This window comes from Astatotilapia calliptera, chromosome 7 (genome assembly GCF_964374335.1).
Source record: "Astatotilapia calliptera chromosome 7, fAstCal68.1, whole genome shotgun sequence".
In the NCBI taxonomy this organism is placed as follows: Eukaryota; Metazoa; Chordata; class Actinopteri; order Cichliformes; family Cichlidae; genus Astatotilapia; species Astatotilapia calliptera.
Window position 1 is genome coordinate 27529842 of NC_137428.1, and position 23719 is coordinate 27553560.

At 44.8% G+C, this 23719-nt stretch overlaps 1 protein-coding gene across 1 annotated transcript; it reads right to left on the reverse strand.

The window, feature by feature from the left end:
- Positions 1-8079: 8079 nt before the first annotated feature.
- On the reverse strand, positions 8080-9945 carry LOC145430228 (uncharacterized). Its single transcript, XM_080304963.1, has 3 exons — positions 9156-9945; positions 8729-9011; positions 8080-8601 (listed from the first exon to the last, which is right to left on the reverse strand). The coding sequence occupies exons 1-3, from the start codon at positions 9566-9568 to the stop codon at positions 8080-8082; spliced, it is 1218 nt and encodes a 405-aa protein (XP_080161089.1). The 5' UTR covers positions 9569-9945.
- Between the last annotated feature and the right edge of the window lie 13774 nt (positions 9946-23719).

Here is a 23719-nt window from a genome sequence, read left to right on the forward strand (position 1 = left end):
GGAACCCGAGGATTATATACTCCACTTCTCCTCAGCCTGCCCTTCAGTCTGTATTCTCCATCTCTTCGAAATCTGGACCGGACTCTCCACTCTTGACCCTCTTTGGAATACACCCCTGGCAGCCTTTTCCCCGTTAAATGACTAGGGTCGCCAAGTAAGCCCAAGACTATTCACTGGCACTCCGTACCTTTGTCCCTTACTCGTTTGTTTCCCATTCAGTAACATTTCTCCCCTGTGTTTACAGAAGTTCCCGTTAGAAGTCTCCCCGTGCTCTACGCCGGTTTCTCCGCCCACGGATTTCCTTTACTTTTCTGCGTATGGTTTTTGTTAAACCCAGTTCCGTTCACGTTTTGTTCTTTTCAATAAATTATACACAGTTCTAAGCAAATTGAGTCTGCTCTTGAGTCCACCGCATTCTCGTCCGTGACAGAACGAACTGGCCACTAATGGACTCAGCGGACCCAATTCGCGCCGCCATTAACAAACAGGGCGCGGTGTTAGGACGGCATGAACAGACTTTGACGTCCTTAATGGACCAGTGTAATGCTATCAGTGAAAAACAGGAGGAGTTACTTACCCGGTTGTCAGAAATCAGGGAGCCTAATCCACCCGTTTTTCCTAGTCAGCCGGGACCGTTGCCTGCACCCGCCGTTGCGCGTCCTGAATCGGCTTATCGGGGCATCTCTTCTCCTCCACCGGAGCCTTTTCATGGAGAGCTGGGGCTGTGTGGGGGGTTCCTGTTTCAGTGGTCGTTGTTCGTCAATCGCACGCCGCACGCGTTTCCTAATGAGACTGCCAAGATTTCCCATTTTGTTGGGTTGCTTAGGGGTAAGGCGCTTGCGTGGGCTGAGGCGTTTTTGTTTTCTCATCCTATTGCCTCGTGTTCCTATGAGGACTTCCTCAAGGAATTCAAGGCTACGTTCGCTCACCCGATCTCTGAGGGTACTGCAGCTAAGAGGCTGTTGGGACTCCGCCAGGGAAAACGCAGCGTTGCGGAATATGCGATCGAGTTCCGCACCGCTGCTGTTGAAGCGGGTTGGCCGGATGCTGCGCTGCGGGGTATTTTCCTAGCGTCCCTTTCCGAACAACTGAAGGATCAGCTGGCTGTGCACGACGAGCCGGCCACGTTTGAAGCGCTTGCCTCTCTTGCTCTCAGGATCGATAGTCGACTGAGGGAGAGAGACGCTGAGAGGCGGTCCAAACCCTCTCCGTCTCTGTTTCGACCCGCGGCCGTTTCGGCGTTACCCCCGTCGCTTCCGGTGACATCATCCGTCCGTTCTCGATCTCCTTCCCCTGAGCCTATGCAGATTGGCCGCGCTCGGCTCACTCCTGAGGAGCGGGAGCGGCGTTTCCGAGCCGGAGAGTGCTTCTACTGCGGGGGAAGCGGCCATCGCATCGCTGTTTGCCCAGTCTGGCCAAAAGGCGTGGCCCGCCGGTAAGTCCGGGGTTACGGGTGGGCAGTGTTTTTAAGAGTGATAAACCCCGTTTTTTGCTTTCGGTTTCGTTGATGTCCGGTACTAAGGCTCATTCTCTCCGTGCTCTCGTTGACTCCGGGTCGGAGCAGAATTTGATAGATGCTGCGGTGGCTAAATCGTTCGATTTGCCCCTCATTCCGCTCGAGCCTCCGATCCCGGCCGCCGCTCTGAATAATGAGGTGTTCGCGATGATCACTCACCGGACCGCGCCTGTCAAGTTAGTCACGTCAGGTAATCATCAGGAAGACATAACTCTCTTTGCCACCTCTTCCCTTGACGTGCCAGTGATCCTTGGTTTTCCGTGGTTGCAGAAGCACAATCCGCACATTGACTGGGCAGGGAAGAAAGTAGCGAGTTGGAGTTTGTTTTGTCTCGCCAACTGTTTAAAGTCAGCTCTGCCCTCGGGGGCTTTTGTTTCTCCTCCAGTGGTTGTCTCCCCCCCTGACCTTTCCTCTGTCCCTCCTGAATATCATGATCTACAAGAAGTGTTCAGTAAAGACAGGGCTCTGTCGCTGCCTCCTCATCGGCCCTATGATTGTGCTATTGATCTCCTCCCCGGTGCCCCTCTGCCCTCCAGCCGTCTCTATAACCTGTCCCGTTCGGAGAGGGGGACTATGGAGACGTACGTCCGGGATTCGCTGTTGGCCGGTCTCATTCGTCCTTCTTCTTCACCGGTGGCCGCTGGTTTCTATTTTGTTTCTAAAAAGGATGCGTCGCTCCGGCCGTGCATTGATTATAGGGGCCTTAATGCGATCACGATTAGGAACAGGTATCCCCTGCCTTTGATCAGTTCAGCTTTCGAACCCCTCCACGGGGCCACTGTCTTCTCTAAGTTGGACTTGAGGAATGCATACCACCTTGTCCGCATAAGGGAGGGTGACGAGTGGAAGACTGCTTTTAACACTCCTCTGGGGCATTTTGAATACCTGGTGATGCCGTTTGGCCTCACCAATGCCCCTGCAGTCTTCCAGGCACTGGTGAATGACGTGCTCCGGGATTTTTTGAATGTTTTTGTGTTTGTTTATCTGGACGACATTCTGATTTTTTTCTCAGTCCCTTGAGGAACATCGGGTGCATGTCCGGAGTGTGCTGCAGCGACTGTTGGAGAACCGCCTTTATGTGAAGGCCGAGAAGTGTGACTTTCATGTCTCGTCTATCTCGTTTCTGGGCTACTTACTGGCGGAAGGGCAGGTGAAGACGGACCCTGTAAAAGTTAAGGCAGTGGTGGAGTGGCCCGTTCCTGGTTCGCGTAGACAGCTGCAGCAGTTCCTTGGCTTCGCAAATTTCTACAGGCGTTTTGTCAGGGACTACAGTCGGGTGGCTGCGCCTCTCACTCGCCTTACTTCCTCCCGGGTCCCCTTCGTTTGGTCCCCCGAGGCTCACTCGGCCTTTGCCACACTCAAGCGACTTTTCACTTCGGCTCCTGTTTAGTCTATCCTGACACGAGTAGGCAGTTTGTGGTGGAGGTTGATGCTTCAAGTGTGGGGGTGGGGGCTGTGCTGTCTCAGCGTTCTGGTCCTCGTGGCAAGCTCCAGCCCTGCGCCTATTTTTCTCGACGCCTTTCTCCTGCCGAACAGAACTATGACGTTGGGGATAGGGAGCTCCTGGCCATTAAGTTGGCTTTGGAGGAGTGGCGCCACTGGCTGGAGGGGTCGGAACATCCATTTATCATCTGGACAGATCACAAGAATCTGACTTATCTCAGAACGGCTAAAAGACTGAACTCCCGCCAGGCTCGGTGGTCCCTTTTCTTTGCTCGATTTAACTTTGATATTTCCTATCGCCCTGGTTCCAGGAATCTTAAACCCGATGCTCTGTCTCGCCAGTACTCCTCGGACTCGGACTCCCGGGACCCGGAGCTCATTCTCCCTTCCACCTGCAGGATTGGCTCCCTCACCTGGGATGTGGAGGAGGCTATACGCCACGGACTACGGGACGACGTTGATCCGGGAACCGGCCCGCCCGGTCGGCGTTTTGTGCCCTCTGCCGCCCGGTCGGCTGTTATCCATTGGATCCATACAGCCCGGTTTACTTGCCATCCGGGAGTGAGTAGGACCACGGCTTTGTTGAAGAGGTATTTCTGGTGGCGTTCTATGGACAAGGATGTGAAGGCTTATGTAGCTGCCTGTTCCGTTTGTGCCCGTAACAAGACCTCTAATCGGCCCCCGTCTGGCTTACTCCGACCGCTGAGTACCCCGCATAGGCCTTGGTCTCATATCGCCTTGGATTTTGTTACCGGCCTCCCAGCCTCTTCGGGGAAGACGGTGGTTCTGTCCATAGTTGATCGGTTTTCCAAGGCGGCTCACTTCGTGGCCCTGGACAAGCTGCCGACGGCTGCAGAGACCACCCAGCTCCTTACAGACCATGTGTTCCGTCTTCATGGCATACCCTCGGAGATTGTGTCTGACAGGGGGCCTCAGTTTGTCTCCCGAGTGTGGAAGGCCTTCTGTACGGCCCTGGGTGCCAAGGTCAACTTGAGTTCTGGTTTCAATCCGCAGACCAATGGCCAGACTGAGCGTTTGAACCAGGAGTTGGAATCCGCTCTTCGCTGCGTCTCGTCACTGAACCCGGCGGCCTGGTCGTCTCAGTTGCCTTGGGTGGAGTATGCCCATAATTCTCTCACGTCTTCGGCGACGGGTTTGTCGCCCTTTGAGGCCTCGCTGGGATATCAGCCACCGTTGTTCCCAGAGGATGGGGCGGATTTGGCTGTTCCTTCGGTCCAGCATCACCTTCAACGCTGCCGGCGGGTGTGGCGGAGGGTCCGGCGGGCTCTCCTTGCTGTCGACCGGCAACGGGATTATGCGGATCGTCGCCGCTCTGTCGCTCCGGCGTATCGGCCTGGACAATGGGTGTGGCTTTGTGCTAAGGACATTCCCTTGCGGTCGCTTTCTCGAAAGTTGGCTCCCCGCTATGTTGGCCCCTATGAGATCACTGCTGTCGTCGGCCCCTCGGCGGTCCGTCTCAGGCTCCCGGCTTCCTGGCGTGTCCATCCGACGTTTCACGTCTCTCAGGTCAAGCCGGTCCGTAGCAGTCCTCTGTGTCCACCGCCTGTTCCCCCGCCTCCCGCCCGGCTCGTGGACGGTCATCCGGCCTATTCGGTCCGGCGGATCGTTGACGTGCGCCGCCGTGGTCGTGGTGTCCAGTACCTGGTGGACTGGGAGGGGTATGGGCCTGAGGAGCGTTCTTGGGTTCCCCGGTCGCTCGTTCTGGACCCGTCTCTGATCGCTGCGTTTCGTTCCTCCCCTCGCAGGGCCCGGTCTGGGGGGTCGCCGGGTGGCGGCCCTTGAGGGGGAGGTACTGTCATATGCTGTGGGAGTGTCTGGTTGGGCGTGGTCCAGGTTCCTGTCATTTGTCCCTGGGAGTGGAGTTGGCCAGCTCATCACCTGTTGTCAATCTCCGGGGCTCCACCTAGAGGGTTTTTAAGCCAGCACGGCCTGCCACTCCTCGCCAGTTCGTCCTGCTACCATCTGTGGTAAACTCGGCCTCCTCTGAGCTCTGACTCTGTATATCTGGACCTTGGGTTAATATGTTTTTGTTTCCTGTATTCTTCAGATTCTCCACCCATCGCACTCACCAGTAGTGCTGTTTTTGGTCTCCATCCTGTCCTCCCATCTGCTCGGAACCCGAGGATTATATACTCCACTTCTCCTCAGCCTGCCCTTCAGTCTGTATTCTCCATCTCTTCGAAATCTGGACCGGACTCTCCACTCTTGACCCTCTTTGGAATACACCCCTGGCAGCCTTTTCCCCGTTAAATGACTAGGGTCGCCAAGTAAGCCCAAGACTATTCACTGGCACTCCGTACCTTTGTCCCTTACTCGTTTGTTTCCCATTCAGTAACATTTCTCCCCTGTGTTTACAGAAGTTCCCGTTAGAAGTCTCCCCGTGCTCTACGCCGGTTTCTCCGCCCACGGATTTCCTTTACTTTTCTGCGTATGGTTTTTGTTAAACCCAGTTCCGTTCACGTTTTGTTCTTTTCAATAAATTATACACAGTTCTAAGCAAATTGAGTCTGCTCTTGAGTCCACCGCATTCTCGTCCGTGACATTAGCAACAAAAAGTTTAATTTGAGCCTGAGAGGGTTGACTTAAAAAGAAGAGTGGCGACATGAGGTAGCATTATTTCCACAATCATAATAGGTTAATCCTATCCTTATATAGCAAAGCATCAAGCAGTATTACTGTTTTATTGTTAGCAAGTTGTGATTGTGTTATCAGTATACTACTATACTATTGATAATTGGTTTTGCCTCACAGGGATACATTATTACCCCCAGTCTGGACCTGTAATAGCTAATTATATAAATCTCAGTGTAATACTCTCAATACAAGTTATTACTTGGATACTACTTTGATATTTCAGTGGTTAGGGCTCCTGCTTTCTAGCAGTAAACATATTTTTTTAAGTAATTATTGAAAGACTTAAGGCAACGTCGAACTCACACATCAGATCTTAATGAATAAAATATTCATGCTTACAATGTCTCCTGACATACAGCAACTGTGTTTATTCTTATAGTTATACCGTACTTATTCTTACTCTGAACAGATGCATGCATGATATTAGCTACAAACTGACTCTAAAACAACCAGACTGATAGGTCAGGAGTGAGTCAAGGTCAGCAGGTAAGAGCACATTTCTCATGTCATGTCTAAGCTGGATGGAGCTGATTTGAGTTGAAAAGGAGAAAAAGTGATTTAATCTGTTCTGAATGTGTCTGATCTGTGGGTGCAAGAAAGAAGCAGGTTCCATTTTGCCAGTCAGGTGGAATGAGAACATGTTCAACACCTCAGTGAGGCTGCATCAATTAAACATTAGCTTGTCTAATAGCACTGAAAGATTAATACAAGTAATAAGAGTGCCTTTTATTGGTATGACATCACTTCCTGCATGTGCGAAGGCTGGGGACACGCTACCTGGGGGAGTTATCTAATGCAACGTTAAAAGTTAGTGAAGGTCAGTGAAGACTTAAAAAAAAAAAATCATACTTTGCCTGCTTACGATCGTTCATCACTGGAGTTTATTTTTAGCTACAGTAGTGGCCTAAGTCAAAGTTTTACTCTATCAAATGAAATATCTCAAAATCTCTCTTACTGGCACAAAATTGTAACACAGCCATCGTCATTTTTTGATCATGCCCTTCTTCCGACTCTGAGGACAAAGCGGACATGGCAGCTGGACCCACTCATATTGGCTGATTCAGACTTTGTGAAGTTCATTACAGAACAAATAGATTTTTTTTGACAGGTAAATAATACGGATGGCATCTCAGCTTCGACCCCCTGGGAGACGCTTAAAGCGTCTCTCAGGGGACAGATTATCTCTCATTCTGCTTATATGAGGAAGAAGAAGTATAAGAAGATTGAGGAGTTATCCTTAGAAATCAAGACCCTGGATGGACTCATATCTGGTTCTCCGACCCCTGATTTGATTAAGAGGTGAGTGGCCTTACAAACTGAAATTGATCTATTAACTACTGCCCAGGCAGAGAAGCTCATTTTAAAATCCGTAGTAGGTTGTATGAAGAGGGAGATAAACCGTCCAAATTATTAGCTAGCCAGCTCCGCAAAAAAGCAGCATCCTGTGTTATTTCACAACTTATCTTATCAGATGGCTTATCAACTGAGGATCATCAAGCTATTAACAACTATTTTAGAGAGTTTTATGCTAAATTATATTCCTCAGATTCAGCACCAGCTCAAAATAGGTTTTCTAATTTGAATATTCCTATAATTAACTCTGACTCGAAAGAACAATTGGAGCAAAGTCTGACACTGGAAGAAATTAAAAATGCAATAATGTCCTTTCAGAGTGGAAAAGCCCCTGGTCCAGATGGGTTTCCAACTGATTTTTATAAGAAATTTATGGACAAACTTGCCCCTCTTCTACTCTTGGTTTACACGGAAGCAATCGAGAATAACATTTTTCCGCCTACGCGTTCTCAAAAGCCATTACACTCCGACTTGAGAAAATTCTTCCTATATTATTTCAGGGGACCAGACTGGGTTTGTCCAGGGTAGACAATCCTATTTTAACCTGAGGCGATTGTTTACAGTTTTTCTCGATTGCTAAAACACATTTCCTGAAACTACGCCTCATATCCTCACAACAGTAAACACAAATCCATAACATCTCACTCAATTTCCCAAACATCCTATTTCCAGGTCAAAATGAAGCTCTACACCCAAAACTATTCACTCCTGCTGAAAAACCAAACTTTGCCCACAGACATCAAACACAAGCCCTCAAAAACACACACACTACAACAGAGTTTTGCACACTGGTACAATTAATTCAAAACAATAGTTCCAAAACAAATAGGTTGCTTATGGTTCTCCCCTTCAAAACCCTTGTCACATGATAAACACAAAAGACGCAAACAATGTATGTACAGTGGCACATTGTCATTCATGTACTATACAGTACAACACACACCAGAAACATTATCCCACCTCAGTCTTTGGTCTGGGTCAGGCCAGAGAATCTCATCCACATCACAGGCTATATTGGCCCCAGCCAGGCAGCGGGGGTAAAATCCTCTTGCATGCCTGATCCACCCCTGGCATGCAAGAATTAAGGTAGCATAAGGAAAAACTTGATATGTCTAGGCAGGCCTCTTCCATGGCCTGAAGGAGGTGAACATGGACATAAGGTTCTCGGTCACTTTCCACCGCCATGCCGAAAATAACTCCTCTATCGAGTTCAGAAAGGGAGAGTATGCAGGCAGAAAGATATTAGAAAACCTTGGGTTATTGGTAAACCAGTCACGAACCAGAGCAGCGCGATGGAAGCTGACGTTATCCCACACAACAACGTAGTGAGGCTGCTCTGGCTGTGCTGGTTCCCTGTAGTCCAGCTGGAACATATGTTGTCTTAAACCATCAAGAAAAGCAAGGAGAAGCATAGTGTTATAGGGTCCTAGTACGGCATGGCGGTGGAGTACCCCTCGTTGGCTGATGGCTGCGCACATAGTGACATTCCCCCCACGCTGATCAGGGACATTTACAATAGCCCGATGGCCAATTATGTTCCTCCCCCTTTTCCTTCTTTTGGTCAGGTTAAAACCTGCCTCATCCACAAAGATTATTTCATGGGGAACAGGCCGTCCTTCAATCTCAAAGATTCTCTGCAAAACACATAACACAGTAGAGTCAATCGGTACCCTGAACCACAGTTCAAGAGTGCTGAAATGGCAGCATAAACTGCCATTCTGTGATGGTACACAATACTTTATACAATATCCAAACTCATACCTGAACATATTCCACACGTTGGTTTTTCACTCTGTCAGAGTTTCGTTCGAAAGGGACTCGGTATGCCTGTTTCATCCGGAATTGATTCTTTCGGAGGATGCGGTCAATTGTGGAGAGGCTGATGGCATGTATGCCTCGAAAAAGATGATCATCCTCAATCACTCTCCTTTGAATCTCTTGCAGGCGGATTACATTATTTGCAATTACCATGTTTACAAGTTCCCTCTCTTGCTCCTCCGACAAAAGCCTTAACCTGCCTCCACCAGGTGGTCGTCTCTGTGTCCTACAAAAATAGAAGCACTCATTACTGTAACTGTCACACATTCATTTTACAGGCAAATAATGGAAACATACTGAAACTCAAGACACATAAGTTCAGTAACTTAAACGTTACTGTACAAAGCAGTCTTACTGCAAGTACACCTACCTGTTTTCCTCCCTGAAGGTTCTGATGATGGAGGCAACAGTGAAGCGACTCAAATTTGGTTGTACTCGTTGCCCAGCCTCCCTCATAGTCATCCCATGGACAAGGACATGGTCAACTAAAGTGGCTCGAATTTCATCCGAGACTGACTGTCTTGTTGCCCTTGCTCTTCCCCTTCCTTGTCGCCGTCGTTCTCCACCTCCTTCACCACGTCCTCCTCCACCTCTCCCTCCTCCCTGTTGTCCTAGACCACCTCCTCCTCCTCTTTCACCACGTCCTCCTCTTTCACCATGTCCTCTTCCTCCACCACGTCCTCCTCCTTCACCACCTCCTCCTCCTCTTCCACCACGTCCTCCTCTTTCACCATGTCCTCTTTCTCCACCACGTCCTCTTCCTTTGCATCTCTTTGGATCCATTGTTTCAAACCTGAATGAGCTGACTTTGGCCCTTTTATCTATCCATCGCAGGTTCTGATTGGTGTGTGCTAAATTTTGACTCCTAGTGTTTCCACCTGGTTAATTGTGTGCTAATTGAGCTCAAGCTATGCTGACTTAAGTTAACATTATTGCATGCTAGTGCTTTCTAAATGACTACATGGTGTAAGCACTGTAAAATGTAGGGATTTGTGTGTAGAGTTTTGCAGTAACAGTTCACCAAATTTGAGTCATGTGTCAAAGCAGGGAATAGTGTTTATAGTTCAGGGAAATGGGTGAGCTTTTTGAACAATAGCGTTACGGTTTTGAAATTTTAGTTTAGAGGCCTGGTTATAGTGTTTAAGCAATCGAGAAAAACTGTAATATCATCTATACTGAGGCTGATACTCCATCCCCAGAAGCAGTAATATCGCTTGACGCTGAAAAGGCGTTTGATCGGATTGAGTGGGATTATCTTTTCACACACTTTGGTTTTGGTCCTAACTTTATTCATTGTATCAAGCTCATTTACACTAATCCGACTGCTTCAGTCTACACCAACGGTATCTCATCAGAACCTTTTCCTCTTGTCAGAGGGACCAAGCAGGGGGATCCAGTGAGTCCAATACTTTTTGTTTTAGCTATAGAGCCACTTGCAATAGCTCTTAGAAGCAATAATAGTATACAAGGTATCTCGCGTGGTGGCATAACTCACACTGTCTCACTATATGCAGATGATTTGTTGTTATATGTAACAAATCCAATCACGTCTACCCCTGAAATCCTCAGAGTCTTACAGGAATTTGGATTTGCCAAACTGCGCACACATTATTGGGCGGCGAATCTCAATACCATCTCTCTATGGCTACAGGACTGGAATGATCAGATCCCTGCGTGGCTACAGATTGAAAGGGTCACAAGCAGGCCACATTCACTCCCAGCTTTACTCTGCGCACGCCTACCACCTAATAATGTTAAAGATAACATAACTGTTACTCAATCGCTACGCATTGTAAATCAGTTTAAAAAACATCTGGGTATTCAGAGTATTTCTATTCACTCTCCAATAATACATAACCATCTTTTTCAACCATCCTTAATGGATAATGGCTTCAAACTTTGACATGACAGGGGCATTCACAGTATTGAGGATTTGTATATTAATGATACGTTTTCTAGCTTTGAACAACTATTTAAAAAAATTTGGTCTGACTAATAACTATTTTTTGCTATACTTGCAAATCAGAGATTTTATATGTAAAAAGGTTGCCAATTTTCCTACTCTCCCCCCTCCTTCCTGTTTGGATTCTATACTAAGGGTCAATGAGATGGGAAAAAAGGCAGAATATCATTTATTTACTCACATATCATGGACAGTTGTAACATGTCTATTTCATACATTTGAGAACAGTGGGAGAATGATTTGGGTGCCCAGCTGTCTGACGAAGAGTGGGATATGGCTCTTATCAGGGTCCATTTGTCTTCTATATGGTCAAGACACTCCCTAATACAATTCAATGTGTTACACAGGTTACATTTTTCAAAAGCTAAACTAGCAAAAATATATTTCAAAACATAGACCTATCATGTGAGAGATGCAAACAGACTCCAGCTACTTCCCTTCATATGTTTTGGTCCTGTCCGAAAATTGCTGCTTTCTGGTCATCATTTTTTGAAGTCACCTTATCCACCACCACTGGATAAGTGATGTTATGCAAAATGTCGAACTGGAAAAAAATCAGATGTACTCTCAACGGATCCGTCAGCAAATTCCACACAACATGGGACCCTCTGTTAACATACATCAACAATCTACCTGGTCTGGAACTGGAATCTTGAATGTTTTGTTTGCCCTAGAACGGTCCTGTAAAAACAATTGAGAGGTGCACCGCCCTTTTTTTTTGTGCTGTTGTTGTTTTTCTGTTTGTTTGTTTCCCTTTTTCTGTCTTGGTATTATCTATCTTTATGATCTGTGGGGATTGTTGTTTTGTGGTTATCTGTAAAATAATAAGAATGCTATGTATGATAATTGGAAAACTACAAATAAAGTGTTGAAAAAAATTTGTAACACAGCCAAGTTTGTAATGAATGATTGAAGCTCACTTTTTCCATTTGCAATGAAAACAGCTAAAATTGGGGAAAATGTGTTTTCCACATTTTCTCAGTTCTTGGAATCATTATTGAAAACCAGACTGTAATTTCCTACATACAGATGTGCCCTGTGCTTAATTTATTGCAGTCATTGCAGACAATTTTTTTTTCCCCCATGAACGCTCTTCTTCTCTTTGAAAGTGGAACTATTTTTGGCTAATAAGTTGTTTCTGTTCGAGGCACACACACAATTCAATCACAGTTGTTTATATGAGTTTTTCTGCTGCTTTTGCCTTTTACTAAACATTTGGCCACCAGTGTTAAGGTCGTTACAAAAAAGTAATGAATTACACATTACTTGTTGTTTTTCTTACAAGTATTATAGTATGATGCTAACCCTAACTCACCATAATACACTATCCATTATATAAATGAATTGTCTCATAACTACCATAAACCTTAGGCTAATCTGTCCCACACACCAATACAAATCCCTAATCTAACGAAAGCACACATGTCGTCTTTTTTAAATAGTTGAACACCTGCTGTGTTCATACATAACTATATATTTGCAAATGTGTTATATATATAATGTTGTTCCTCAATGTAGTACAGTGACGTGTTACATAACTGAAAAATATAGCATGTGTACTTAATGTAAATGTAAAATGTTACTCCCAACACCGCTGGCCATAATATAAGATGCCTTGTCTGCTGTTACTGAAGGTGTGTTTTATTTTTTTTCGCATTGTGACGTTTTAGATTAGCTTCCATCACAGAGGCGAGTCATAGACAAAAGTCATGACGACTGCAATGTGATGGGTCACAAGAGTCAGACAAACTGATCAATTATAAGAGAAGTTCTGCATTTAGTTTGCAGACAACATAAATTTAGAAATCCTCCTTTGATAAGGAGTCTTTCCACTACCACTCTGTGGTCGGCACTATGAGAACCGGCATTTCCTCCAGCTCCAGCATGAGGTTAAGCTTCTTTGCTTTGAGAATACACCAAACAATTGTTGGATGAATTGTGACAAAATTTGGTACAACATTCAGTTCTACACTGAATAAATAGCAATTGCAATCCCTTGTCCAACACGTTGATTTATGGCCCAAAACGAACACTAGTCTTTAAAGGTGTGCTTAAATAGGCTCTTTTGCGTGTTTCTAATTTGCTAATTCAATAGCTAATTTATTCCCAAGAATATTCAAAGGACAAAGATGCTGCTGGTCCAAGTAAATAAAGATTGTAAGCCAAGGTTGGCAAATAGCCCATGAGAGTCTTATTTCCCTCAAAGCTCACTATTAAAGCTGGGCCAGGATTACTAACAACACTCTCTCATGTTACTTCAACATATGTCCAAGCACTGTTAATGAAGCTACGCTTACACACTGAGCATGCACAATCTGCACGTTCAGTTCTATGAACCCATGTGATTATGTATATCATTAGCATAAAACGTCACTAGCTGCTATAGTTTGAATTAGAAACATGCTATCTTTTTTAAAATAAAACGAGAAAAACAGTACTACTTGGTAAGCCTGCTGCCATTCTCAGTCAACAATAAATAAAGTTTGGATCGTTTGACTAGCCACCACTTGTCACTTTCCATCTGCATATATGGATCATGTCTCATCCACCACTGGGAATGTATAGCTGTGTTACTGAATTGAAACCTTCAATTGGGTCCTCTGGGTGCCATTGCAGCCATCAGAGCATGTAGCTACAGAAAAAAGAAGGATATATGACAGCTCCAGCCAGGGCTGGACTGGGACAAAAAAATCGGCCCGGGCATTTTGACTAGAGACCGGCCCACCAAAAATGTGACGTCATTCAGGGGTAAAACCGCAAAAGATTCTGGGAACTTGTGGCAAGAGGTACTAGCGCATGCAGGCTTTCAATTGAATTTAGTTACACAGTGATAAAAAGAAACACAAAAAATGGCAAGAAGCTGTTGTATTATTAACTGCAATAGCCGGTATTGTACCAAAAAGTGATTGTCTGCCAAAAACTGATTTCCGGTATTTGCCAAAAACTGATTGCTCGTATTTAAATTGCTATAAGTAACTTGTTGGGCTATAATATGTGAAACATATGTCAAATGCATCCCTCATGGATGACATAAAGTCATCTCTCCATCTCCATCTCTCTCTCCTGCTCTTTTATTTTTCTCTCTTGCGCCATCTCTCTCTGCTGCTCTTCTGTCTCCTCTGTCACAGACTTCTCCACTTTTGATGATAAATCAGCCTGGTGCAACATGTAAGGATTAGCACAATTTGTTAAGATTTTGAGGAGTTTGAGAAACTAACCTTAAGCATAAAATAAAATTTACTATCAGTAACTTCATAGCACCCGCCCAGCAGTATATAAACTCCGTCATGCATGCCGTCATGTACGCAGTACCAGTTATTCTAAGCGACTGTGTCACGGTCTGCGGAGGCAGACCGTGCGGAAATGTGTGTGGTGGACCCAGGAGCGAACACAAGCGAGGATGCAGGAGTGGAGTTAAACAAAAGCGAGCCTTTTATTCTGGCTGATGAAAGGAACAAAACAGAGTGAGGGCAGCATAAGAGTAATAGTTCAAACAGAAACCTAAACTGGACATAAACTAAGGAAAACCTATGGCTGGAGATACGGAACACAGGGGGTGGTAACACAGACGACGCGACACAGACTACATGAAACACAGAGACTAAATACACAAGAGGGATGATCAGGGGAAGTGGCCACACATGGGAACACAGCTGACACAGATAAACATAACAAGACATGGCAGGAGTAAACAACACTGACGGGAGACTGTCAAAGTAAAACAGGAAGTACACAGGTGCAAACAGGAGGAGAGAGAGCGCGCGGGCATAGTGGGCTGGGGAAACATGGAATGAAACAAGGAGGGGAGATGAGGGCTCACAGATACATAGAGGGGCACACAGGGGATAAAAGTCACAAGGGGAAGTCAAATAAGGAACAACACAACAGGACAACTTAGGAAACATGACCTAAATAAGGAACGAAATACAAAAATATAAGAAACTAAGAATACTGGGCCCACATGGCCCAGGACCATGACAGACTGTAAAAAGTCAGCACAACGAAAACAAACTACAGCTAAACTTGGCTTATATCTGACACAGATAGACAGCAGGTCATAACTTCTTTTTCTTTTTCTTTTTTTTTTTTTGTGTCCCGTTTGGATCTTTAGCCATCAGAATTGTTGTCTTAAGGCCAAGAAAGATGCCAAGCGGATTTATTTTACCAAGTGGATCATCATGGCCTTGCCATATTGGTCCATTTGATTGACTTTTATTATAATTATGAATTTATTTTATTTTCAGTTGCTACAAACGGGACAGACATGACTGGGGGATAGGACAGGGAGAAAGAATGAAAGAAAGAGAGGGAGAGAAAGAAAACCAAAGGGGAGAAGAGACGGTGAGAAGGGGGGGAAGAAAGAAAAAAACAAACAAACAAAAAAAAAAAACACCTGGGTCACCTGTATGGAGAAAAAAAAACAGAAGAGAAAGCAAACAACAAAGAGCAACATAGTAAAAAAAAAATTGGCACCATCACAATAAACTAGCTAGCAGTAAATATCAGTAGATACTAAATAATAAACGATATTGTGCAGCACGCAAGATAGACAGCGCACAATGTGCTTTGAGGCAGCAGCCAAGAAAGCTGTAGTCCGCGTCTGTGAACACCCGCGTGTACACCTGTGTGCATACCTGTGTGGATCAGCATGCTTGCATTCCAAAGGTTTGTAACGATCTGCTAGGGAGCGTGGGGAGCCACAGCCCCGTCCTCCAGGGCATGAAGCAGGTATGGAGGAGATCAAAACTCCAGACATCCAGAGGCCCCCAGAACACAAGAGACCAAGGAAGACCAACAGAGGGGCAGCTGCGCCACTGTCCCAGAAAGAGCTGAGGAGAGTCCCAGATGAGGGCTCACTCAGCAGCTGCGGAGCAGAAGCCAGGGGGAGTTGCAGTGACGCGCCCGTAAGCTCCGCCGGCAGCCAGCTGCGCCTGAGTGACCGAGCCCCAGGCCGAGAGGCCGGGGGCACCCCACCTCCAAAGTGGCCCGAGCGAGCCCCAGGCTCCAGGCCCCGATAAGCGGCCGCCAAGGAGTGAGCCGGTGTGTACCCGGAGGCCCACCCCCAGACACAAAGAACCACCAACGCACCGATGTCTGAGGGAGTCCGCCACTGGCAGGGGAAGTGGTGGTGGGTGGAGATAGGCCTCCAAACCTTGGAGGGCCTGAGATGTCCCCAGAGAGGTGGCATCTGATACCCAACCTGACATATAGACACAGACATACAGGCACACACAGATACAAACATCCATTCCCACCCTCATGCTCTCATATGCACTTACTCCACACTCAACCAACGTGGAGACAGACATAAAGAGACGCTGTACACACGATCACACTCCCCAAGCGTACTCTACGAACCGGGTCTAGGTACCCGGAGGTGGTTGTCCTGGCACCACGATGCCAGATTCTTCACTTCATCCATGTAGGCCGCCTCATCGTTGTTGGAGATGGCACCCAACACCACTGTGTCGTCAGCAAACTTCACAATGGTGTTGGAGCCATGGGTGGCCACACAGTCTGAAGTGTAGAGGGAGTAGAGCAGTGGCGAGAGGACACATCCCTGAGGTGCTCCTGTGTTGATGGTGATGCTGTTGGAGAAGCACCTGCCCACCCTCACCACCTGAGTTCTGCCAGTGAGGAAGTCCAACACCCATACTCTACGAACCGGGTCTAGGTACCCTTGCCCCTGGAGGGGGGAACTGCACCCAGACCCAGGTTGTGTTACCCTTTTCCCTGCGGTGGGGAGAAGCAGACCGCCCCGACTCCGCAGCAGCAGGGAGGCCCCACACTCCAGACCGCAGTCGGACGGCCAACTCCTCCTAGCCCCCCCCCCCCCCGGGGGGGGGGGGGGGGGGCGCGGCGGGGGAGGTCATAACTTCTTACCTGAAGTTCAGTTCCTCTGTCACTATGACCGGCGGCCGCCTCGGGTCTCTCTTCCTCTTGCCTCCCCTTTCCCTTATCCACCTGCTGGCCTCCACCACTTGCTGATGTTGCTAAATCTGTGGAAGCTATGCCATAGCTACCGCCAAACAATTCAGTTATTTTTACACATTTGGCAGCGTCTGCCTGAAGGGCTTGTTTCTTTTTGGCCCTAATTTTTTCTGCACCTCCTTTCCTTTTTTTGTTCTCCATTTTCTTTTGTTCGTCTATAAGATTGCTAAACAAGGGGGAGGGTGCATCCGACCTCCTCGGCTGTAATTGGCCCAGCCCAGAGTCGATCATGACCAATTGGCCAATCCAACACCTTTCATTATTTATACCCTTCCAAAAAAAAGAAAAAAAATTGATCGGCCCATAAAAACAAAAAATCGCCAGCGGCCCACCGGGCAAATGCCCGGTATGGCCAGTCCAGCTATGGCTCAAGCTGATGCTTTGGAGCTGATAAATTTTAAGATGTGAAAAAGAATGACAACATTTCTTTACCCGAGTCGTTTCTGACACATTCATGACAGAAACACAATAAACAATAAGTTTTTAGTATATCAGTAAAATTCATTTATTTCTTTAAGCTCATTTAAAAACAAAGGGAGATGGCTCAAAGTGCAAGTGGTCAAGGTCTCGGGTATAATGGTTAATTTATTATTTACAAAACTCGTCGTAATTGATATGTTGGAAATTTAATTTTGGATTACGTATTTGTTGTTTTGTTCAGGACACCACTTACATAAAAGTTATTTAGAGGAGCTAAATCAAAGAACGTAATAAGTTTAATCCATAAACCACATTTAGCTTGTTTCTTTTGAATGAGGCTTCAAGTATTTAGTATTAGTCAGTGAAAAAATTGTTGTATTAATTAATTTTAATATCGGCGCGAATGCTGATGGGCTACAATAAACTACAATGAGGAAGGATGGGAATAGGGAGGCCACCTCCCTGTGCTCAACCACAAATTTCCCTTCCTGCACAAATGTCCCCTTGAGCACCTTTACCCCAGCCCACAAGTTACAGAAAAGGTCTCAAGTCTAAAAATACCACATGTGGGTGCAAAGCATGCCAGGGGCTCTTGTGTGCAATTTTGGACATAAACTGACAAAATTTATACCATTTTAGGGATAGGCATTACAAGGGAGGGGGGGGGGGGGGGGGAGTAATTTCTGGCAAAAAGAATAAAAAAATAGCCCATAGACACTGTCTGAAAGGATGGACATGAGTAATAAATTTCACCAAGAAATGACTGAAGTCCTTGCGGCTGCCCTCATGGTTGACTTGAGAGACCAGTGAGCTTAAAAATAACTTGTTTACAGTCAGTTAGAAGGTCTTCAGGTGATTCTTGTTTTGCACCGAGTCTGGCAATACTGACAGGTCATTAAAATAAAAAGGTCACAAATCATCATCCCATCTTCTTATAGGCACTTATATTTTGGCTTGGATAAATTGAGGCTTCAGGTGAATCATATTTATTAAATAAAAGAATAATATAATTTGACAACAAAACAAGTAGCTGAGCGCAACTGAGAATCTTTTGTTATTCTAATTAAATTTTATTTATGCTTTTCTGACACTTTACCAGCAATATTTTAATATACAAATAGGAGTAGCTGGGGATTAATCAGTAACCTTAAGGTCACAGTATTACCTTATTAATTATGCAATATCTCAGAGTCACTCGTTGATAATTAGTACAAATCCTCAAGGTTATGAAAGTAGGACATATATACAGGCGTATACAGTAGTATTCTGAGCTATCCATACATGATTGCAGGATGGTGAAAGCCCAACAGGTAATCATTACACATATTCATTCAGGTAATTTTGAATATGTGAGACTAATTTTATGAGTTGTTTAAAAATGAAAATGTGAATTTGAAGGATTGAACATTATTGATTTGTGCTTTTCCATCTTCAGAGATTCATGATCAAGACCTTTGTTTTTGCTGAGTACCAAACTGTTAACATAAATGAATGCATATAACATAGCATGTAACATGAATGGGGGAAAACTAATAAAATAATAATAAAGACCAGTAAACAAATTTATTGGACAATTTATTGAATCCATCTATGTGAAAAAAATCAAAATTTAAATTACAATTTTAAAATAAAATAAGTTTAATTATTCAATTTAATAAAGTGTGGACCTTGAGCTTTCATTCAGCAGGATTTACAGAAATTTTGCATTTGCTATTTAGGAATTAGTTCCCCATTTTCAGAGGCTGAAAATTAATTGGACAGCTGCTTGACAAGCAGTTTTATAGTTAAGTGAGGCCTGCACCCTTGTTATTTCAAGACTAAGATAAGATAAGATAACCTTTATTAGTCCCACACGTGGGAAATTTGTTTTGTCACAGCAGGAAGTGGACAGTGCAAAAGTTATGAGGCAAAAATTAGAATACAATAAGAATAAATACAGTACACAACTGTACAGAATAGAATAAAATAAAATACTATATACAGTAGAATAAAATAAAATAAATATACAATAAGATAAAAATAGAATACAAATACAAATACTATATACAACTGAGTAAAAATACAACGATGACAGAAAGGATTATTGCACTTAGTATTATTGCATATGTATGGATGTGTGTGTTTGATCAGTTAAAGTCTTTATTATGGAGTCTGACAGCAGTGGGGAGGAAAGACCTGCGAAATCTCTCCGTCCCACACCGTGGGTGCCGCAGTCTCCCACTGAAGGAGCTGCTCAGTGCTGTCACAGTCTGCTGCATGGGGTGGGAGATGTTGTCCATCAGGGATGACAGCTTAGCCGCCATTCTCCTGTCACTCACCACCTCCACTGGGTCCAGAGGGCATCCTAGAACAGAGCTGGCCCTTCGGATCACCCTGTTCAGTCTCTTCCTGTCCCCAGCAGAGATGCTGCCGCCCCAGCAGACCACACCATAAAAGATAGCAGAAGCCACAACAGAGTCATAGAATTTCTTCAGGAGTGGGCCCTCCACTCCAAACGACCTGAGTCTCCGCAGCAGGTACAGCCTGCTCTGCCCTTTCCTGTAGAGGGCGTCTGAGTTATGAGTCCAGTCCAGTCTATTGTTCAGATGAACACCAAGGTACCTGTAGCTGTCCACAGCCTCAATGTCCATACCCTGGATGTTCAGTGGTTGCAGTGGAGAATGCTTGTGCCTGCGGAAGTCTACCACCAGTTCCTTGGTTTTACTGGCGTTGATCTGGAGGTAGTTCAGCTGGCACCAGTCCACAAAGTCTTGAGTCAGTCCTCTGTACTCCTTGTCGTCCCCATCAGTGATGAGGCCGACTATTGCAGAGTCATCAGAGAACTTCTGCAGGAAGCACTGGGTGGAATTGTGGGAGAAGTCTGCAGTGTAGATGGTGAAGAGGAACGGAGCCAGAACCGTTCCCTGTGGGGCCCCCGTACTGCAGACGACCCTGTCCGACACACAGCCCTGAGTCCTCACATACTGTGGTCGGTCGGTGAGGTAGTCCAGGATCCAGGTAGTGAGGTGATGGTCCACTCCAGAGTTCACCAGCTTGTCCTTTAGAACCGAGGGAAGAATGGTGTTGAAGGCACTGGAGAAATCAAAGAACATGATTCTCACAGTGCTTCCAGCGGTCTCCAGGTGAGCGAGGGAACGATGTAGGAGGTGAATGACGGCATCATCCGCTCCAATGCCAGGCTGGTAGGCAAACTGAAGTGGGTCCAGTGATGAGCTTATTAGGCGCCGAAGCTGAGCCAGGACCAACCGCTCCAGGGTCTTCATCAGGTGGGATGTCAGAGCCACCGGCCTTTAGCTGTTGAGGTCCTTGGGGCGTGAAGTCTTTGGCACTGTTACAACACAGGAGGTTTTCCAGAGCTGTGGGACTCTTCCCAACCTCAGGCTCAGGTTGAAGAGGTGCTCCATCACCCCACACAGTTGGTCCGCGCAGGACCTGACGACCCTCGAGCTGATGCCATCTGGACCCGCTGCCTTCTTGCCATTAATCCTCCTCAGTTCCCTCCTAACCTGGGTGGTTGAGAGACTAATCAAAAACCAAAGACTAATCAAAAACCAAAAAACAGAAATAATAACTACGGTATTTAAAGATTTGAATTCGTATTTTATATCTTTTCGGTGAAATTTCACATATGAGGCCCAGAGAAATATCAATGCACGTGTAAAAGGCCACCATTACACTGAAAAAACAAAATAAACCCATCAGAGAAATGCTAGCTATTTAGGAGAAACCTGATGCTTTCTTAAAAAGAAGAAATGCACTGGCCAGCTCAGCAACATCAAAAAGCTTAAAAGATCACAGAGGACAACTAAGGTGCATCATGACAAAATAGGAAAACAACTTCACATCTAGCCAAGTCAAGAACACTCTCAATGAGGTCGGTGTAGCATAGACAAGGTCTACAATCAAGAAATGCCTTCAGGAATGGAAATACAGCTTGTTTACAACAAGATGCAAACCACTGGTTGCATTCAAGATCAACAAGGTCAGATCTTTCTGTAAAAAGATCTTTGGACAGATGAAACCAAGATTTACTTGTGCTACAATTCTGCAAAGAGAAAAGTGTATACCACATTATCCGTCTAACATGACATTCCACAATAATTACCTAATACAACAAAACACACCTTTCAGCTTTTCATGTATTTTGAAACTTTTTTTTTTCCAAGACCTGGAATATAAATGTGCCTGTCACTAAAGCGCTTTGGGTCAGCTTCTGTTGTTTAAATGTGCAATGGGCTATAAATAAAACAGATATAACTTTCAGCACAAAAAGGTTTTCGATCCAATACCATCATTGGTGTCAATAGTATCAATATTTAGATCGATCACCACCTCTACTGCTCAGTTTAGATCAAATGGTGCAGAACTGTTCAGACAGCCCTTCACAGTGCAAATGGATATAGACCCAAAGCATACTGCAAAAGCAACCCAAGAGTTTCTCAAGGCAAAAAAAAAGGATATTAGATACAAAACCTAAGAAAAAGAGACCCCAAATTAAGCAGAAATTGAAGTAAAGACCTAGCAGAGCGTCTCAGAGAAGAAACGTAGTATTTGGTGATGTTCGTAGGTTCTAGACTTCAGGCAGTAATTAACCTTAAAGGATTTTAATTTTAAAGTATCATAACATAAAACTGTGCTAGTCCATTTTGAGTCACTGATAATGAGACTGTTTATAAAAATGGACGTAATTCATGAACAGTTAATATAATATTAAATTGTTGTACAAAACCCTTAAATTGAAGCTGAAAGTTTGCACTTTAATCACATATTGATTCCTTGACTTGATTACACTGTGGTGGTGTGCACATCCAAACGCTTTGTTCCACAAAGACACAATTTTCCCCTTATTTTCTTTTTGGCATATGATCTCTTAAGTATATTTCTCTATGTTGTCATATAACAGTGACTTTAAATATCATAACATTATATTGTTAGAGAACATTTAATATGGGGGACTTCTCGACCCATTAAGCTACTAACAGAGGCCGTGCAGTTTTCTAATCATCTGATTAACAGGGTTCAGAAAATAGGTTGAAGTAAAATCGGAGTCAAATAAACAACCTAATCACATTGAGTTTACCTGCCTGAAAAATTCAGGGGCTGAAAATCTTTGAAATCTTGTGGAAAGAACAAAATAAGATAACAATGGTAAGTGAAAATCACCAATCCTTTAATATCCTGTCTCATTTGCAAAAAGAAATACACTTGGTTTATACATTTGGCTTTTGTTCCTTTCAAATATCCTTTCAGCTGTCGAAGTGTCTATGACATCGCACGTGTAATTATATTTTATATGCAGCTGTTGTGACACTCATACTCCAATTCATAATATACTGAACAGAAACTGGAAGGTTACTGGATGTAAGTGAAGATAATGTACTTTTTCTTCTGTGGCAAGGCAACCCTCTCAGGCCCAAATGAAGTTTATTGTTGCTAATGCACAACCAAGCCCTGCAGTGGTACTTCTGAGTAAAAAAAACTCATAAAATATGTATGTGAGGTAATCAGGTTGTTAGTTCTTAACTGTTGCAAATCTGCAACGTCTGCCTGGAGAGGGTTAAAACCACTGGGCACTTTATAGTTTAATAGTTTAATGGAACACCTTAGATTCTACTAAGAAATAATGGATGGATGGTCTGGAAAATTTGAGTGGCATTAAAAACAACAGCTTTTTAGGCTGGATACACAGCTCATGTGTCTCTAGTGCTTAAAAAAATATTTTTTGAGACATACTGGTGCATATCATCGGTTTATCAGAGTGTAATTCTAATGTTATCTTCCACAACCTTTGTATAATTACATCAAGTACCAATCTGTTTGTTTGGGTTGTGTTTGTTTCTCAATATGCTGCTCTACTGTTGCTTTTGCTGGCAGCAGCAAAGAGTCTTATAAGAATACATCACACAGCTTTCTTTGAGACACAATATGTGTTTTTGAGAGGTGAACTTTCTGAGCTCGCATCTGTTCTGGGACATAAACAGTGATAGATCCAACCCCAAGAATAATGGCAGATGGTCACACACACACACACACACACACACACACACACACACACACACACACACACACACACACACACACACACACGCTTTTCTTGTAGTCCTTTTACAATTTTGCTGAATGGAATAATAACTAGTATTCCAAAAATGTTTGAATCTGTCATGAACTGGCTGTGTGGAGGCAGATGAGGACCCAAACGCAAAACTCACAGAGACAGAAACTGAACTCAAAATCACTGCTTTATTGCAGGCTTCACAAAGAAACAGAACTAAACTGGGAATGCTAACAGAAGACCAAGGGAACACAAAAAGACACACAGGTTCAGGGGGGAGACATTGACGACGCGACACTGAACTGAGGGAGAAATGCACATAAATTCACAGAGGGTTAACGAGGGAAGTGGGAGTACACGGGGAACACAGCTGACACAGATAATCGTAACGAGACAGGGCAGGAGTGAACACAACATGACGCATACTGACGAGAGACTGTCAAAGTAAAACAGGAAGTACACAGAGGTTCAGACAGGAGGAGAGAGAGCACAGACATAACGGGCTGGG

Bases quoted from the DNA above. Each gene is read 5' to 3' on its own strand.
- LOC145430228 (XM_080304963.1), bottom strand. From the start codon at position 9,568: ATGGATCCAAAGAGATGCAAAGGAAGAGGACGTGGTGGAGAAAGAGGA. The intron at 9,012-9,155 runs GTAGGTGTACTT...CTATTTTTGTAG, and splicing joins ACCTTCAGGGAGGAAAACAG to GACACAGAGACGACCACCTG. The intron at 8,602-8,728 runs GTATGAGTTTGG...TGTGTTTTGCAG, and splicing joins AACGTGTGGAATATGTTCAG to AGAATCTTTGAGATTGAAGG.